General features: G+C 29.7%; 1 protein-coding gene across 2 annotated transcripts in view; it reads right to left on the minus strand.

Annotated features, from left to right (window-relative positions):
• Positions 1–848: 848 nt before the first annotated feature.
• Positions 849–15,267, minus strand: part of LOC107449405 (ras-related protein Rap-1b) — a 20,436-nt gene continuing 6,017 nt past the window's right edge. Inside the window, exons 2-8 of one of the 2 annotated variants that reach the window (XM_043052355.2) lie at positions 14,608–14,699; positions 12,280–12,348; positions 10,145–10,201; positions 7,266–7,406; positions 5,620–5,763; positions 4,679–4,804; positions 849–2,809 (exon numbers count right to left, since the gene is read on the minus strand). In XM_043052355.2, coding sequence (XP_042908289.1) covers positions 4,721–4,804; positions 5,620–5,763; positions 7,266–7,406; positions 10,145–10,201; positions 12,280–12,348; positions 14,608–14,667 — 555 coding nt within the window. In that variant the 5' untranslated portion in view covers positions 14,668–14,699 and the 3' untranslated portion in view covers positions 849–2,809; positions 4,679–4,720. The remainder of the gene's footprint in view (positions 2,810–4,678; positions 4,805–5,619; positions 5,764–7,265; positions 7,407–10,144; positions 10,202–12,279; positions 12,349–14,607; positions 14,700–15,267) is intronic. The other variant, XM_071179878.1, reaches the window with a different exon arrangement.

Here is a 15,267-nt window from a genome sequence, read left to right on the forward strand (position 1 = left end):
TAGATTCATAAACATCAAGCATATTACAGTAAATAGAAACCCATATTTATTGCTAATATAATGATAATAATAAAAGATAGGAATAAGAATCACCGTGAAACTAACACTTAGCTTTATTCTGAATAATATGCTATATATTGTATTAATGTCTATATAACATAAAAACAGTATGGTCTAGCACAGTTTTCCATTGTTTTCGGTGCATTTTTACTAGTCGGAAAATCAAATGATACTATCCAATTTTCCCATATTAATGTCCATATATTTTTGGTTGTCTTCAGGCCAAAGTTATCGTTTTCCAATAAAAAAAAATTTGTATCCCTGATTTAAAGGTTTAACCTGTAATATCAATTTTTCTTATTTTGCTCCGTTACGTTTTTGATTTTAATTGTTTTCTAAATTAAGAGTTTAAAACTAAAAGAGTTCTTTAATTATTTTAATGTAATTCTATGATATAACCGTAATACGCAACAAAATAAAAACTTATGTAAGTCAGCGTCAAAAAAAAAATTATTTACCGTTTTACAAATTTTTTTTTATTTTTTTTTTGGTGCAAATTACACATATATAGTGTCACAAATTACAGTTTATAAAGCACCAATATTTTAGGAAAGTTCGTGGGTTCGGTCCCCACCGGTAGAAGACTCCCCGTGTAGTNCTACGGCGTTGAACATTAGTAGTCGTAAACCCAAAAATCGGGCTAGCTGTTCAATGACGGTTATAAAATAAAATACTTGAGCTAGGAGTTTTCTTGTCCTCTGGACTGGGTTCTAAATTACAAGGCTACGGCGTTGAACATTAGTAGTCGTAAACCCAAAAATTGGGTCTGATGTTCAACGGCTGTCATAAAATAAAATAAAATATTTTAGGAAACTAGTCTTAAAAGTGGATATCACAAAACAAACTAGGAAGTATAAAACCTTTGCACTTAAGACATGGAATGACATAATTTTGCAAAAGAAAATTAATACTGAATAAAATTTTATTTGAGACATTTTAAAATATGAAAATCTCCTAACGTTGATTTTTAACTTATTCTTTAAGTGACTATTTCCTCAAGCCAGTTGAGATAAGAAAATCATTTCAATGTATAGTAAAAGAATTATAAGAAACATTTGGATTCATTATTTCAAGTTGAAATACCTCCGCTTTTCTTTCTTTTCTCTTTTTTTACTTACGATCAATTATGATTGATAAATTATGTAAGTAAATAAGACTAAAATGCTACCTGCTATCAGTAATTTTTGGTTAGTCGGGCACAAGCGAAAAGTTGTCACAAAAATTTAGATATCAACCACTTTTTTTATTGTTTTTATAATTCTTTTAGCTTCTTTATTTTTTTTTAAATGGTAAAGAAAGGAAGTTCGGAAACAAGCAAAATTAAATAAAAAGGTTTTTTAAAAAAGATTTTTTTTTTAATTATTCGAATTTCCTTGAGCCTGGCTATAACCAAAAAGTACCAATTTTTAATACTATATTTTATAAATTTTAAATGTATTAAATTATAGTTTTTGTAATATTTGATACAACTATAAACATCATATTTCAACACCATTTAGTGAATTTTGTTCATTATTTAAACTTTTTTTAACATTTTAATGTAAGATTGCAAAATAACTGTCAAACAAAATAACATCAGTCTGTTATAGAAATGTTAGCGTCTGGTCATGTTATAAGTTATTGCTTCTCCATTTCAATTAAAATTAAATAAATACTATATTTTCACTAAATATTTTTATAATAATTGCACGTTTTTTCCTATGCATCACTTGCAAGTTCATGTTATCCGATTTTTTTTCAAATGATGATTTATTAAAAATATTTATAGGAAATTTTTATAAAAAGTTAGACAGATTATTTTTTATTATAGTGAATCCATTTTTTTTCTTCAATGACTTTTGACAACTTAGTGAAATTGAACAGTGCAAAAAAAATGAACCACCCTGAATAACTTTTGATCTAATGATCGGATCTTCACGTTCTACAACTCAATCTTAATATTTCGAGGGAGTGACCTCAAATATGCTACTTAATTAGAGCAAACGATATTTTAAGTTACGAAATCAGACACAAAAACTAACTTTTTCTAAATAGACATACTTTTTATACAACAGATTCAGATTTCTGATTCCCTAAATATAGCCGCAATCTAGGAAATATGGTGCTAATAGTTAAGTCAGGAAGGTGGTTCAGAGTTCGGGCAGCTTAATGTTAATTTTGTTTACATTACAGAGTTAATTAAGGTTAACTTTATTTATATAATACTTAACGTTAATTTTATTTACATTAATCACTATATCTCGAGAATTTTTTAAGCGAATTGAAAACAAAATTTCACAAATATAAAATTCATTTATCCAATGATAATTCCATTAAAAAAATAAGTTTTAGTAAATATTTACTGTACTTTATTAATATTTTAATTATAGTACAAAAATTTGAATTTCAAGGTCTATAATTTTTACATCATTTTAAAGAATGTAATTTTACATATCAAAATTCTAAATTCAGCAAAATTTGTCGAATAGTTCCTGAGAAATCAGATTTTAAAAATGTCTTAGTTTTAAACTTTTTTGCTCACTGTGCAAACAAAAATTAGTTAACAGTGTGGATTTAGCAACAATGTGTTCATATTAATAAACGTAATATTGCAGACTGGACCCCGCTGTTAAATTGTTATAATGTGTTGAGCATCATTCTGTCGTAATATACATGCTCCACAGTGAACAATTTTCTGTAGCAATGTCACTTTTTTTTCGAGAAAAATTGAAGGGGCCTCTGTACAGCATTACTACCAGTTAATCACTACCTGAAAAAAATATTAATGGAAAAGCTTAAACAACATAATTTTTAAGTTATTTCAAGTTTTTTCTGGTATCTTCTGGACTTTTCAATTAAATGCGATAAGTAAGAGAAAAAAATATTAAGCCACTATATGCTAATTTTTATTTAAAGACGACATTATGATTGTTTTATAAGGAAATTTATACAATTATTGAAAAAAGAATTAGAGAATTAGAAAAAGAAATAAGGAATCTATAGAATTATAAAAATACACAAAAAATAGTTTTCTATTATAATGAGTGAAAAAAACTAACAAAGCACTGTAAAAATTGCGTATCATATTAAGGTATAAAGTACCGACTCTTTGAGTGCATCATCCATAAAATCCATTTTAGCATTCCTTTTTACTGTAAAATAGTATACCGTAATTTTTACAGTAATATTCAAATACAAAGAGTTATTTAGTGATTAAACGTAAGAATATTTATATAATTCGAGTGATTCAGTGATTCTACTATAAATATTACTGCAAAAATTACGGGATATCAGATTTTTTGTTCCTTTACATGCTCCGGTAAAAATGGATTTTGCGGTAAAAGTAACGCCACCTTGAGTGCTGATACTTTGTCCCGTTATTTGATCCGAAATTTTTTATAGTGCAGTTTCCTAGCTAGACGATAAAAATTTTAATGACGTAAGTGACGTGTATTAGCTATTTTTCAAGATTTTTTTTTTGTGTGGTACGTCATTCAGACGAAAAATATATAGCTGAAATTTCTCTCTATCTGGTAAAAGAATTATTCTGTTCATATTCTTGGATCGTTTCATTTGCTGCTTTTATATAAATAGAGAACTAAAATTAATAGCTTGATCACTTATAAACTTGTTAGTTATGTTCTTTGCTAAATAGTGGACACTGACTGTACACACTGTACAAGCCTCATTTTCATTGTCATCTTTTATCCTTAAGTTCAAACTACATTGGATTTATTGGCAAAAGGTTTTGCCAGTGAATGGCACTTTCATTTTTGTTTTGCATACTTTATTATCATGGAATAAGCTATATCCATACCAAATTTCATTTATTTATATTCAGTATTTTTTGAGATATTTGGGAAAATGTCTTTTATCTCTTAATTTTGTCGATCAGTGTATTTTTACACACAATTCCGTTTTATTTGGTGCACTAGTTTTTAAGTTATCCACGAGTATCGTCATTTTTGTTATTTTTTGATGTTATATATTGCTATAAAATTTAATTCAATTTGGTGCACTGGCTATTGAGTTAAGCGCCAAAAAACTATTTGTTGAGTGTATATGATAGGTTAAACAACGCTTCTCTGGCTTTGCTTGTAGACTAAAAAATTTCTGGAATAGTTTTTAAACTGACCATATATTCTAGACCTTGCATTACATGATTTATATTACTATGTCTATATAGTGCGCAAAATATAAAATGAAATGGACTTAGTCACTTTAGTTAACTCACGGAATGTTAACTTTTGATTTAATGATAGGAATTTTACATACTAAATGAAATCCTAATGGTTATAGACCTTAAATATGCCAATTTATTAGTACAGATAATATTTAAAGTTATGAAATGACTTTACGACTTTATCTGAATAAATATGCCTTTTTTCGATGAGTTCAGGTTTTTGACTGTCTAAGTACGGGCACTCGCACACGATATAGAAAATATAGTCCCAGTAATTTAGTCAAAATAATCAAAAGTTTGTCCCCTTTAGTCCTAATTTTAGCGTTTTTGAATTTCACTAATTCTCTAAAACTATCTACACAAAAACTAATTGCACAAGATAATGTAACTTTTTTTTCTGAAAATTTACAGTGGAATTTTTCCTTTATCAATTTTCTTTTAGAGAAAAATACTTACGCATTCAAAAAAATTAGATTTCTCTTTCTCGTTGATATGTTTCTAATCTTCAGATACTGGACTTTCTGATGCGGGACTTTCAGATACCGGTCCCATTATCATTTGCCTGACAAGTTCACTGAAAATCTGCAAAAGAAATAAATTTTAATGAGATATATAAAAATCAAATACACTAAAACACAAATCTCTCACTAAATAAATCCGACTCTACTCATCAAGAAAAATTTATCGTTTCGTTAAAAAAAAAAAAAAAAAAATTATAACAAACGTTACGTACAAAAAAAAAATTCTAAAGTATGTAATGAAAATTCATATTGTTAATTAATCCGTAATTGATACTGCAAATAAGAACAGATTTTCAGAATGTCTTGAATGAACTAAAATATATTATATACTAAGGGTTACAAATGTACATTTAACTGAGAGAAAGGAAACAAAATTGAAATCACAATCTTACGAGGTGTAACCGAAAACAATAAAAAAAAGAATTCAATTATAAGAAAATATTAATTAAATAATCAGTCTGAATTAATTTAAAGGCACCCACTTTTAGTTAAAAAACACCATTTTCAGTTTTATACCTGAAGTAAAGTGTTTTGATTTGTCAATGATTTTCATTGTGATTGACTTCGGTAATGCTTCGCCAATTTTTACGCATTTTTTAATCTTACTTAAATATTAATATTTAAAATCCCAATGTAATTAATTTATTAAAGAGATTTCCGTCGCTGCTTGTTTTATTTATTTTTTAATTAACTATAGCGTTATTAAAAACCAATAAATGCACCAAAGGAAATATTTCAGAATAATTTAAAGGAAATTAATATAATTAACAAGAAAACTTCAAACACTTTATAAAAGTAATAAATTACAGTCAGCATGATTCGAATGTGTAAACACATGAAATACAATAGTTTTCTAAACTAATATTTGATACAGACCTCGCTGAAATTAATATCGTCTTTAGCAGATGACTCTATGAAAGTACAATTGTTAAATAACTTAGCTAAGTTAGCAGCTTCATCTTGGCTGATCTCCCGTTCATCTTCCAAGTCACATTTGTTGCCCACTAAAATTATTGGTACCTACAATACATACGCACCTGAATCAATAAATACGCTGACTATCATAATTAAGAAAAAATTACAGAAATGACCATAATTCAAAACGTTACGCATAAAATTTTATGAAACTGACACACATTATAGAACAAATACATTTACCCGACATTTAAAAAAAAAATTGGGCCTTGGCAAAAATTTATAAGAGTGCTTCGATGATTCGTATCAGATTTTAAAAGCGACCTGGACAATCTTTGTTTTTATTAATTAAATATTTCTGAGTATGTGGGTAAATAAAGGAATGTAAGACTTCTTTATGAACAAAACCAAGAGCTATGGAAAATACCGGATGTCTTAAAAATGCCTTATGCAAATCGATTTTTAAAAATATAGAAAAGAAAAAAAGGAGAAAAAAATAGTGCATATAAAGAAAATCCGGATTAAATCACTGTATAAAGTACCGACACTTTGGGTACGTCATCCGTAAAATCCATTTTTACCGTAAAATCCATTTTTACCATAAAATCATTTTCTACCGAATCTATTTTTATCATAAAATGTTGTCTTATGAAATGAAAATACAAACATGTAACTATAATAGGAGATGTAAAGCTTTGTATTGTGTAGCCATCTTTGGGCTTTCATGTATTTTGCTGTTTGGTTTCTAAATAAATGCCACACTGGAAAGCTCGACCGTCCTGCGCCAATGGGAACCTGCGCCTCCTTTCCAGAGGTGACTATCGTGGCGACTAGTCAGTTTTTCCCTTCTGCCACTTTTTTTTTTGGGGGGGGGGGTGAAATAATTTTACCATAAAATGTTATACCGTAATTTTTACAGCAATCTTCATGAGTCATTCAGTGACTTTAAGGTTATTATTACTGTAAAACTTACTATATATTAGATTTTTTATTCCGTAACATGTTTCAGCAAAATGGATTTTACGGTAAAAAGTATCGGCACTCTGAATGTCGGTACTTTTTACCGCAATTTAATCCTAATTTTTTTTTTTTTTTTNTACCCATGGTTAATAAAGATTGTTTCGTTTAGCTTCGGAAGCCAGTTATTTTGTTCTCCTAAAGTTTCAAAATTATCTCCAAAGTTCTTCAAGAGATAGCGCTGGTTACTCAGAAAAACTATTAAGAACTTTTTTCAAAATAATCGTTATTTTTATTAAGTCTGAAAAATAATTAACAGTTGTTTGCCCAAATATTTCAATTGGAACGGTCTCTCAAGCCGCAAAAAAAAACATTATTTTACAGTTTTTTTCAATTAACATAGCCATCTGGTGAGAAATGTTTCATTATTTTGAAAATTGGTAATAATAAAGTAATTAGCTTTCTAAGCAGAGCACAGTAAACCGTATATTCCTTTCATTTTTTTTTTCAAATCATTGGTTAATTTTGAGTTATCCAATTAGTTTAGAACAATAGGAAATCAATAAATTAAGGAAGCAAACGAAGTTAAATTTTTTCAAGCAGTCATATCCAAATATATATTTTCAAAACTAAACCACCTTTACACTTACATCATCTCTGCCTTTCATTCTTAATACCTGTTCCCTTAAATCTTGCAAGTCATTGAAAGTGGACTTATCTGTTAAGGAATACACGAGAACAAATCCCCCACATTCTTTGGTAAATTCTTTGCAATTTTCACTGAAATTTCTCTGAAAAAAATAACATATTTCAAAAACAAAATAGTCTGCCTTATATTTATATCAAAGCTAACATTTTTATCGTTACGAATTTAGAAAATTAAACAAATATAGCTAAATAATTTTCAAGAAAAATTCCGATTAAAATATTCAAAATTACAAGCTTATGAAAACAATATGCAAACATCATATTTTATGATTACCATCGGAATAAAAGCAATATTAAATTCAAAAGTCTAATTATGAGAATTTTTTGCATTCAACTAAAATATAATTGGTCGAAAATTACTAACTAGTTTATTATAAAACAATCTTAAAGAAACTGCTATAAATTGAAAACCCAAATGATTAGTTTAGGAAAAAAAGTATTAGAAAGGGAGAATGTGGGATAGTGTTGATATTGGGCTAAAAGGGACATATTCAATAATTTTTCGAATTACAATATGCGTGAATTTGTAACAATGGGGAACACTTCCATGAACAGTTGCTTAATCACGCTGTAAATATTTTAAAAGAAATTTTCTTTTTTGATCACGGATAGCCAGGTCGGTAGGGCGCTGGGCCCATGTCCGAGAGTTCGTGGGTTTATAACCCCACCGGCCCCGTGTAGTAAATGGTGACTGATGTACGTTAAATATGTCGAGTCGCAAAGTCCTCCATGTTCCCATAACAAATCAATACCTCTGGGGGTACTGGATTGGAGATCGATCGTTCTCTGATTCATGCCAAAAGTACGATCTGTGGATGAATGAATGAATGGATGTATGAATGGGTCCGCCCTAAATACGGGTGTGACGTATGGTGTGGCAGAAATCGAATTCTTGGCCGTAGATGGCGCCACTGGAAAACAAAAGCAATCGTACCCCTCTACCTAAACAGGCATAAGTAAGCAAGCAAGCAATAGAAAATTTCTAAAGTGCAAAAGTAACTTTAAAAATTTCTCTTTACAATTTTAATAACGTATTTATTTTCTGAATTTCAATTGAGGGTGATAATATGTTATAAATAATACTGTTTTTTACCTATTTTAATATTAACTTTTGCTCTGCATAATTTCAAATAAACAGCAATATATGTCTTCGTAGATGCATGGTGGTAGGGCTGCGAACAAGTGAATTTTTCATTTAAAAGTTAGCAACTTTAGTTTTGTTTTCTTTCTTAAACAGCAATGATATCTTATCGAAATAAATGAATTGAAACTTCTTTGACTAAATAAGGGTTAATGATTCTGTGCTAGTCAAGTTTTTTTATTAAAAAAATTTAAGAACAGTGTTGTGCATTGTTCTGGCAAAATGGAAGTTGTTTATATATTTGCAGATTATGATGCTCAATTCTTAAGAAAAGAAGATGGATATAGTTCTTCTAATGATGAATCTTTCGTTTTTGAGGAAGAAAATAACATTTCTCAAATCTCAAATGAGTAACTAGTTAACAAACTGCCATTACCAATAAGCAAAACTAAAAGTACTGCATCTCGATACACATTTTAAGTTGGCATTTTAATTTTCTTTTCATAAATTAAGAAAAATTCAAAATATTTATCAAATAATGGTTTCTAAATTCGATGATTTACGTTTAAAATGTCTTTCTTAGTATAGCAAAATGCTCTATTACGAAGTCGCATTTTCATCAATATAAGGCAATATTTATTCTCCAATAAGGCTTAGATTAAAATGAGTTTTAATTTGGCTTAAATACACCTTTCTGAGCTTACTTAACAAGTTGTCAAGTTGGTCCATCCTAGCCCCATAGCTCGCCCACACCAGCCCCGTGTAGTGGGGCACTGCAGTTTTTCTTCAGAACTGAATTAGTTTTGTAGTTATTTTTTCAGTGAACTGCAGATTTTCTATAGTGCAATCTTAACTGTAAAAACACTGCAGTTATTTTGCAGATAATGTGAAATAATTTATCAGTAATTTGTTTCTTAAAAAAAACTTTTAGCTATTGTCTGCAAAATTACTATAGTTTAAGTGAAGTTACTTTAAAACCATAAATTCAAAAAAAAACTGAAACTTTAAATCTGTGATTATTTTGCAACAAATTTGGAGCAGTCATTCTTTCAGAAGTATATTTTCTGATGAATCTGCAGAAAAACTACAGTTGCATTGTATTGTTGTAAAATTGAAAGTCTTCGATGTCTTCAATCTTGCTTTCCTCGTTGATAATTAAATCTACTTTTTATAATGTTAACGTCTTCTTTTCTTCTTTTTTTTTATTATATATTAATTTCCTATCTTTAGGTAAAAATTCTAAACATATGTATTGATCTAAACTTATGTGTTGATAAAAAAATAAAAAAATTCTAACAAATAGAACATTCCGTAGTATACAAGGGAAATTTGGTTGAATAATCCGCTAACCCGGATGAATTTTCTCAAATAATTCACTATAAAGGGAAATTTTTTTTTCGTGATATATACGACAAATTTGATTGAATAATCTGCTGTCCTGGGTACAGTTTGTCAAATAATTCACTATATGAGGGAAATTTCATTGAACAAAAAACTGAACAGATGATATTTTCTCAAAGAATCCACTATTTGAGGAGATTTAGTGAAATAATCTGAGGAAATTTTTTCATGTTGTTCCCCATTTTTAAGCAATTGAATAAAATTTGAAGATTTTGGTTTATCCCTTCTGAGATACCATGGTTAATAAACAAAGTACATTTCTAAGAAGAAATTTCCCCTAAACATCGTTTCCGCTTGAGAATCTGAGGAAGTAAAATACTGATAGTCACAATAACTCACATTGCCAACAGCATCCAGAATACTTAGCAGGTACTGTTTTCCATCTATGTCTCTTAGCTGTAAATATCAACAACAAAAAATAGTAATTGAGTTACGTAAACAAATAAAATTTATAAATAACAGTACAATAGTTCTTTATCTTCAAACATTCTGCATAAAATATAACAATTACATAAAATATTTGGGCCGTAATTTTTTTTTCTAATTTTGATTTCTTTAACCGAATTAATCTTTTAACTCACCGACAATGAATTTAACTGAGAATCGGATCTGATTACTTTTCCCTCAGAAAACCAGTTTTTCGCTCTACAACAATCATAGCACAGCAGGGAACTCAGTGAACAAATATTTTCCAGTAGCGTAACAGTTATCTTTGTTATGAATACATGTATCAACTTTGTATCAAAATTTATGTCATAACAAAATGTATGGATACACTGTGTATCAAAATGTCTATAATAATGTATCAAAATATATGTCATATCAAAATGATTAAATACACGGTGTATCAAAATGTATGTCATATTGAAATGTCTGAATACACTGTGTATCAAAATGTCTATAATGTATCAAAATGTATGTCATATCAAAATAGTTAAATACACGGTGTATCAAAAGGTATGCATCATGCATCAAAGTGTATGTCATATAAAAATGGTTTAATACACAGTGTATCAAAATGTATATCATATCAAAATATAAGAATACACGGTGTATCAAAATGTATATTATCGTACTCTATGGTAATGACATTTAAGACTTAAAAAAAAAAAAAAAGCGAATAAATGTTTTTTGTGCCAGGTTCTAAAGCATCATGATAAAATAACCAGATTTCTTTTCCCATTTACCAAATTTTATCAATTATTATAAAATTATATTTTACTATTAATTTTACCAAAATCATTACCAAAGCACTTCGGAAAAAAGTACCGAGCTTTTTTGGTGTTACCATCATACAACCAAAAATACGATAAATTTTATCATATTCTGGTTTTTCTAATAATACTTTTTGCCTCAAAGTTAGAGGTTTGAGCCGCTATGATACCAAACATACTTTACTTGAACTATAAACTACCCTTTTTATTTATAATTTTTTAAAAAGTAAAATCTCTTCAAGCCTCCTTATTTGGAAATGGTGTGACCAAAGGGATAAACTGAGTTATTAAAATGTAGAGATAAATAATTGAGTGTCTAAAAATGAAGATGCGTTAAAGTTATAACTGTCCAAAAAAAATCATACATTTGTTTACTGATGAAAAATAACAAATTTGAATCTAAAATGTTAAATTAATTAAGTTTCAATCAATAATCAGTAATATCTGAATATAATTTCCTTCACAATTTTGTTTGTTTCTCATTCACCTACTTTGTACTTTATGAAAAATCGCAGAAATTAATTGCTCTGGATGTTTGAGTACCAGTGCTACAAGCTTGCAGAAAATGTAGGGGACACAGAGACAAATCAAAATCAGATAGCATTGATAAGTTATAGATTGCTTTCTATGCGAAGCACAGTTAAAAGAAGAAATGAAAAAAATATCAGACACAACAAAATAATAGCGTGACAGAAATCACTTTAATGACAAGTTTTACTTTGGCAAGCAACTGCGTACTACAAAAAATGTTTATAATTCAAGCCAGAAGCAGTCACATTAGCTTCTCAATGGCGCTACATTAAACTCCTAATGTTCTGAAAGATTCCTGGTGACATGTTTCGCCACTTCTAACAACTACAGACATACAGCAATATGTTCCTCAGCTGAATCTACGGCGTCTCGAACATCAAAGCCTTGATCCCTGTAGGAGCAGTCCTAACATGCGAGGTCCGAAGATCTCCCAGGCCAAACAGGATCACTACGATCCACCCAACACTGTCTCGTCTGCTTTATCATTTGCGACTGCATATGCAAGGCATTTGCGACTGCATATATATCCCAAAAGCTCAAACTTTCGCTATTTTTTTTTTCTTTCTTTTTTTCGTAAAAGACACCTTGATGCTTCGTGAATGATCACGAAACAATTAATGCCAACGGAGATTCTGAAAATTCAACTCGATTATAATAATAAATATTTTATGCGAATAATTAACAAAAAATTTAATAAAACACCTCAAAATGAAAATTTAATTTTCTCACCAGATTGTAGTCATCTTCCAAATCTCGAGCAAGTTTTTCATGAAACTCTTGATACCCATACCGAATCACCTAAAAAGTTTTAAAGTAATATTAAATCAGATTGCAAAAATTGTTTGAAAAATCATGATAGTAGTATACAGAATGTCCGAAAGGTAGGAAAGTTGCTGAATGTTTCGGAAAATATGCACTGGATCAAGGATCTAAAAATATGAGTGGAAATATTTTCAAAAAATGCATGCAATGACAGATTAAACTCCACCACTCAATCCCACCTCTCAGGAATGAAGGGGGACACTTTAAAACTAGAATGGATGCCCGCATTTTTTAGTACAGATGTGGATTCACCAGGAAGAAGTACCTCCATTTGATCTACAAGTTTTTATCTGGCACCTGAATTCTTTTATTACAGATTTAGATTCACCAGGAAAAAGTACCTCCATTTGATCTACAAGTTTGTATCTGGTGCCTGAATTCTTTTATTACAGATTTAGATTCACCAGGAAAAAGTACCTCCATTCGATCCACAAGTTTGTATCTGGTGCCTGAATTCCTTTATTACAGATTTAGATTCACCAAAAAAAGTACCTACATTTGATCTACAAGTTTGTATCTGGTGCCTGAATTCTTTTATTACAGATTTAGATTCACCAGGAAAAAGTACCTCCATTTGATCTACAAGTTTGTATCTGGGGCCTGAATTCTTTTATTACAGATTTAGATTTCCCAGGAAAAAGTACCTCCATTTGATCCACAAGTTTGTATCTGGTGCCTGAATTCTTTTATTACAGATTTAGATTCACCAAGAAAAAGTACCTCCATTTGATCTACAAGTTTGTATCTGGTGCCTGAATTCCTTTATTGCAGACTTAGATTCACCAGGAAAAAGTACCTCCATTTGATCCACAAGGTTTAACATTTTATTTCACAGATTACTACGTAAACAACCCCCTCATCCACACTCAGGCAAACCCCTTAGAACTTACATGGGGTGGAACAAGGTTCAAGTTTGAAGTTATTAAAGAAGTTTTTCATAATCAAATCATCGATGACATCGATGGGTACTAGCCTATCTAGGAAGTAAAGTAGCAATGCTACTTTACTTCGGCATATTGCCACAATCATGCCGTTGATCATGAAATTGAGGAGCCGTAACCTCCATGACCCCCTGACCCAAAACGGGCTGATGAGCAAAAGATTTACTTTTTATTTCAAAATGTTAAATTCGTCCATTTTTATTTCACCGATCTGATGTGTATTTCTTGAAATATTGCTCTTTAAAAACTTTTCGAGACGCATTTACATTTGGCGATTACTGTACTATCTGTGAACCAAAATTCAAAACTTATTGATCGAGAAACTTTTCAAGCGAACCGAAGTCTTCAAAAAAAGGGGGGATGATTCCAACTTAAGATTTTGAAGCTGAACCCACAAAGGGTAAGGTTGGGTAGTCAAGTTTAATATCATTGAATTACTGTATTAAAAAATTTTGACAAAAATATTTTTAGATTTTTGATCCTGTGTGTATATTTCTAGATATTATGCTTTTACTTTACAGATACAGACTTTTTGAACACCCTATGTAAAATGCAGTGTCTGAAAAATGAAGGGAAATTGTAAAAATTACATTTACTCGTACTATATAAATTATTAATAAAATAATTAATAAATATATTTATAAACTGCAATACCCACAAACTGAACAAAAACGTAAAATATTTCCCTTCAATCGAATTCTTTTCTTTTTCATTTTTAAATTTTATGTAAGTTTTTAGTGCGATAGAGATAATTAGACAGTAAATTTAGTGACCTGAAGGGCAATGTGAACAAACTTCTACCATAATTGCCCCAACTAAATATCATTTTAAAATTTAAAATGCATATAAAAATCAACACATACCATTCCTCTATTCACATTGTAGCAAATATGAGATATAAGAGGAAGGTTTGGAAAGGTTGGAAAGATATAAGAGGAATGTTTGAAGACGTATAATAAGTAAAATAGATCCCGGATTTTTCTATTATTATTACTATCCCTAGGCAATAAACTTGAGATATATACTCTGTTCTCCGTAATCATTGCCCGCGTATATTTTTAGAATCCTTGTTGAAAATTAAATGAAAAGAAAACGCACATTAAAGGTTGCAGTAAAAGAGTAATTTTAAAATAAAAAATATGTCTATAATCACTGCATGCCCTAAAATACTGAGATAACCCCTGTAATACATATTTGATCACATTGTCATATCTAAAATATGAAACAAACATCAAGAATTATAACACCTAACTAACTAAAATATTATAAACAATTAAATTTGCTTATTACTCACAATAGAAGATTTTCCAACACCGTCACTGCCGAAAATCGCGATTTTATGTTGTGTTCGCATTTGTTAGAGGAATGAAAATTATCGCTCAGTACCTGAAATAGTTAAGAGAATTAAGTGCAATCAGATCAAATACAAAAAGATTAATTTAATTCTCTTTTTTTGTGCTGGTTAGGTTTGAATAAAAAACGATAAAATTCATTTTTGTTGCATTTCAAAATTCATGCATTCTTTAAATTTTACAAAGGAGAATTTTTTTATTTAATCTGCTTAAGCAATGAAAAGCATTTACTACTTTAATTTACTTTTATTACTATGTCAGCAATACATGAGGCAAAATTAACGACCACTACCAGTCGTAAGACGACTAAATATGAAAGAGGGCGTTTAAAACTTGGTTTGTTAATTCGCCACTTTTTTTCCATGAAAATGCTCAGCTCTAATCATCACCGGAACGGCTGTCTGTGCAGATTATTGCGCAGGAAATGCGCACTTGGCGAAGGCTTTGTCTGTTTATTTGTTTTCTCATTTATATGTTCGGAAATTGTTTCTCTTGTATTTGTCGAAAACACACAAAGAGTCGCGGTGGCTCAGAGGGTAGAGCTTCCGCCTCCCAATGGAACAGCTAGGTTCATATCCCAGCGGTGGCTGGTTATATATATA

This window comes from Parasteatoda tepidariorum, chromosome 4 (assembly GCF_043381705.1).
Source record: "Parasteatoda tepidariorum isolate YZ-2023 chromosome 4, CAS_Ptep_4.0, whole genome shotgun sequence".
Taxonomy (NCBI): Eukaryota; Metazoa; Arthropoda; class Arachnida; order Araneae; family Theridiidae; genus Parasteatoda; species Parasteatoda tepidariorum.